At 33.3% G+C, this 4,849-nt stretch overlaps 1 protein-coding gene across 1 annotated transcript; it reads right to left on the bottom strand.

Moving 5' to 3' along the window:
* LOC107614521 (TMV resistance protein N-like) lies at window positions 861-4,581 on the bottom strand. The gene is made up of 4 exons (XM_016316708.2): window positions 3,790-4,581; window positions 2,481-3,609; window positions 1,402-1,668; window positions 861-1,217 (listed from the first exon to the last, which is right to left on the bottom strand). Exons 1-4 carry the CDS (start codon window positions 4,092-4,094, stop codon window positions 900-902), a joined length of 2,019 nt encoding a protein of 672 aa, XP_016172194.1. The 5' UTR covers window positions 4,095-4,581; the 3' UTR covers window positions 861-899.

Raw genomic sequence — 4,849 nt, 5'->3', positions numbered from 1 at the left:
TGGTAAAACAATTTTTTAATAAAATTTTGGGTTAAGTACGATTTTGGTCTCTAAGGTATAGACCAATAATTCTTTTTTGCATACAAAATATTCTCTAAAATTTAACTTAGTTTTAAAATTGTCTACCTTAGGAACCAAAATCGTACTTAACCCTAAAATTTTTATTACAAATTTAAATTTTAAACAAATTAAAAAATTGGTAATAAAGTCAAAATAACGATTTTAATAATATAGCAATAGTTTTAATAATAATAATACTTTTAATTTATGTCACACGTCAAAAATTTAATACATGATAATTTATTTAATGGATGAGATTAATGCCTTTGCCTTTGTCTCTTTGCCTTTGGTAAATGAGGGGTCAAAAATTAAAATTTTGTATAGTTAAATAATATTAACTGAATAAATATCGTATATTTAGTGATATATATGTATATAGAGTGTGTGTGTGTTTTCTATTAAGAAAAATGTAAATAAATGTTTGTCAAGAAAGTTATCTTACATCAAGATACTTTTATATGATAATAACTAATAAGTGAAAAAATTAAGAGAAAAAATAGTAAAAAAAGAGAAAGACAACCAAATAAAATAAAAAACAATTTTATTATAAATATTAAATTACTTTTTATATGATAATCGATGTAAAAATAAATTACAAAAAGAAACAACTAAACCAAATAAAAAATAAACAATGTAAATACATGAGTAGAGATTTGAAATATAGTACATAAACATACCAACTTTCTTTAAACACTATAAAACTTCATTCAAGACATGACACATTCCTATCATTATAACAGAAAAGAGCATTTAAAATTTTCATTAAGGTGCCAAGGCCACTACAAGACAACCCCCTCCCCCCCAAAAGGCTCATGCTTCGGACAAACTTTTATACATCGCTAAAAATCAATGTAGCTAAGTTTTGAAAGCCTTGTCAAATCTGGCCTCCTGTGCCTGAAGTTGCAGCCAGAGAGCAGCAGAGTTCTTAGAGAAACTAACTGACAATTAATGCCAAAATCAGGAATGGGTAGACTGCTACAATTTCGCAAACTCAAGTAATCAAGTTTGCTGAGAAGTTGAATTGAGTCGTGGACTTCAGTTAGGTTTGTGCATCCACTAAGATCCAGCCGCACAAGTCCTTGGCAGCGTACAAAATTTGGAGTGGTTGTAAGATTTCTTGAGTTGCTCAGGTCCATTCTTTTTAGGTTTGGAATTTCCTGTGAACAAAGAATTCACTACAAGCATATCAGACTGACTTAGTTGTGAATTCCATCTAGAACTCAGATGTATGCATAACACACTCGTGCCCCCTCGGATCGGGCCAACACCATGGTGGTATGGTTTACATTTTAAAGTTTGGAAATGCAGAAAGAATAATTGAATAAGAATACAGTACATTACCTCTTCTTCATCCCATAGTCGTTCGATGCTGCTGTTTTGTAAATTCAATTCAACAAGATTAAACCATATGGATAGTGACAGAGAAGCGTAAGCGTAACCATCCCAGGAAAGATAGGATAACTCATTGAAATAAAAAATGTGGTTTCCTGAGGGGCTCTCCTGATGTAATATCAGCAGTCTAAGATGCCTCATTTGCGACACTCTCTCAATCTTGAAAAACCTTGAGACATCTTCATCCAAAACTATGGCCTGGACTGCGTTTCCTTGCTGAAAAATATCAAGAAACATGTTACAATATTTTTATTTTTCATAATAAATACTTAAATCGGCATGATTGAATATTTTGATTCTTAATAAACTTTCAGTATTACGAAATCTTCAAAAACTAATATTTTTTAAATTGATTCCGTCATAGTTTTTAATTATAACATACATATTAAACAAATAAATTTTTAATAAATTTTATAATAAGATAATTAGATTTCTATCTAACAAGAATAATTTGAATTTTTAAAAAATAAAAATTCCTCTTGAAAGCAAAATGCTCCATTTTGAAATTCTTTATGAACTAATTTAGATTTTTATTTTTTTCTTAATAATAATAAAAAAAGCATTTTGGAGACACAAAATAATTAGACACAAAAAAAAAATCGAAAATATTTGATAACCAAAGAAAATTAACTAAAAACAACTAGGATGTGTTTGGCAAACGGCGTTACAAGAGAAAAAGCACGTTTAGCCATAGTTTTCAAGAAGCTACAATTTTAAGCTTCTGCGTTTTACCATAGTGATTTTAAGTAGTATAATCCAAACAACATTTATTTTGCTATAATCAATTTTGATACAAATATTGCCAAACATAAATCACGTTAACCCAAACTTACTTTTTATCAAAATCAATTTTATAAAATCAATTTTATACAAACTCACTCTTGCAAACTGAAATCCAAACACACACTATAACTTATCTTATTTAACATTTATTAATTGTAACGACAATTAATGAATGATAAATAAAGCAAGTTCTAACTGTTTTTTTTAGTTAACTAGACACGAATTATTAGTTATTAGTTTATTACCATGTCTGTGTTCAAGGCTTTCTGGAAATCCTTGGCATCCCACAATCTAGACCAGCATTTTGGCTCTTCTGTATTATTGCCCCGAACAATTTTCTTGCCCAAATCTCGTAATATTTGATGCATATGAATTTCGTCGTTCCTAATCTTTATGAGTGAATTCCTCCAGATCTCTTGAATTGCAAGATGAGGATCTGATGATATTCTACTCTCTAGAATGTGCTCGACATACTTGTTCCTTTTCCCCCCAAAGAAACAAGCTATATCTAGAAATATTATCTTCTCATCTCCCTTCAGATCTGTATAACTTGTTTCCTGCAGCGAGTTCATATATCCTTCATTTGGATATTTTCTCCATCTCTCCAAGTAACCTTCCCAGAGCACTTCAGGTCTTTGATTGAAGTAGGAACCCAGTTCCACAATTGCTGAAGGAAGACTTTGAGCATATTCTACTACCTTTCGAGATACATCATGGACAGTGGGGTTAGGACAACCAATCTTGGAGGCTTTTGTTTGAAAAAGTTTAAGAGCTTCTTCTTCATCATTCAATAGTGGAACCTCGTAAATTTCATACGATGTAGGCACATTAAGAACATGCTTAAATCTAGTAGTTATGACAACTCTGCTTCCTCTCCCAAGTAAATTATGGTCGATACCCAAATCATCCCATTGCTTTGGATCACTAACATCGTCAAGAACTATAAGAGCCTTTTTAGGGAGATTTAGGTTACATAGCCTATTTTGTAGGATCTTGGCTATTTCGGGAGGACTTGAAAATTTTAGATTTTTTTCCTGGAAAATTTGATGAAGAATTTGTTTTTGAATCTCAGTAACAGCCCCTTTGCCATGCGTTCTATGAATATGGTTTACATCCTGGATAAAACAGAAAGCATCGAATTGATAAGAGATTCTGTCGAACAGGATCATACCAAGAACTGTCTTCCCTATCCCGCTCATGCCCCAAATTTCAAGAATTTGAAAAGGAACATCCTCTGATTTCAACTTAAGTAATCCTTGTAGCTCTTCTAGACGGGGTTTTACCCCAATTAGATCTTTGATTTCTAATTTGAATTTATGTTTCAATTTCTCTGCCACATCAAGAATAATCTTTTCCAGGTGTTCAGTCTCTGGTCTGAAAGGGGAGAAAAAATCACGCCCATGAAACAAACAAAACGAAAAATAACCAATTTCAGCTAATTCAATCTATTTAGGATTATGACTTACTGTTGTAAAACAAAAATATATAGTTTGCGTAACCAAAAATGACCATGAAACACTAAGAGGATTCGGAAAGAGCGTTTTATGGGCATACCTGTTTCTGTGGTCTATTAAAGGAAATCCATACAATTTGGACAAATACTTCATATCCTTCCTCCATCGCTTAACCCTTTTTTCGGGAAATCTACTCATTTGCTCTGCATTGAAGTGTTTTTTGTACGGGCCCGCTTGTCTTCCAACATCAGAAGAAGTAACGTCATAGAAAACTGGGTAAACAATTTGTTTCTTTTGTCGGCGGCGATCAGCTATAGCGGACATTTCATCGAGACACCACGTTGAGGTGGGGTATGTTTCAGAGAAGACAACGATAGCAAGCCTCGAATCTCTAATTGCATCCATTAGCTCGGGATAAACATGAATGTGGAAAAGCCTTTGCTAATGAGATGTTGGTAAAGATGAGCGACGAAAGTGCAGCGGACGTCACCACGGAAGCTTAGGAACACATCGTATCTGTAGACCTGCTTAGTGTTGTGGGAATCAGCTCTGGCCGATTCCCAAGCGGATAACCAGCCTGATATCAACGGACTCAAAATCATGCCTGCAATCAGACCGCCAACTACCAATAACAAACTGGCCCATCCTAATGACATGACACCTGAATATGTTGAGATCATGTTTTCTCTACAACTCGACACACCACAGAACCTTGCTGGATACTGGATAGGCTTTGACAAACTGCGATAGTCGATGACAAATGAGTGGCATTTGGTCCAGTTAACCAGGAAACAGTCACTGGGCTTAAAAGGTCAATCATCTTTCTTTTAGGTCAACGTCAATGTCTTTTTGTATGGGGTGTAGGTATGTCATTCTTTGTTTGTTTGTTTTCTTTTTTTCTTGAGTGAATCAGTTAGCGAGGATATTTTATCATAAATTCTACTGTTTCCTCTGGATTGTCTCAATTATTGTTTCTTCTTCTGTGTTCTCTTTTTCTTATTGGGTAAATGGTTGGATGAGAATGTTTAATTATAAATTCAACCATTTTTCTGTATTTTTTTAAACAAAAATACTAGCTGTCGAGTGATTTCATTAACCAAATTATTAATATTTATACTTCACTCATACTCCTACTCCTCCTTCTCCTCTTCTTCCTTTAA

Source organism: Arachis ipaensis, chromosome B08 (genome assembly GCF_000816755.2).
Source record: "Arachis ipaensis cultivar K30076 chromosome B08, Araip1.1, whole genome shotgun sequence".
NCBI classification, from domain to species: domain Eukaryota; kingdom Viridiplantae; phylum Streptophyta; class Magnoliopsida; order Fabales; family Fabaceae; genus Arachis; species Arachis ipaensis.
The sequence above is the reverse complement of the archived record's forward strand: the minus strand, read 5'-3'. Positions and strand labels throughout refer to the sequence as shown.

Bases quoted from the DNA above. Each gene is read 5' to 3' on its own strand.
- LOC107614521 (XM_016316708.2), bottom strand. From the start codon at position 4,094: ATGGATGCAATTAGAGATTCGAGGCTTGCTATCGTTGTCTTCTCTGAA. The intron at 3,610-3,789 runs GTATGCCCATAA...CTCCCCTTTCAG, and splicing joins TTAATAGACCACAGAAACAG to ACCAGAGACTGAACACCTGG. The intron at 1,669-2,480 runs GTAATAAACTAA...GATATTTTTCAG, and splicing joins AAGCCTTGAACACAGACATG to CAAGGAAACGCAGTCCAGGC.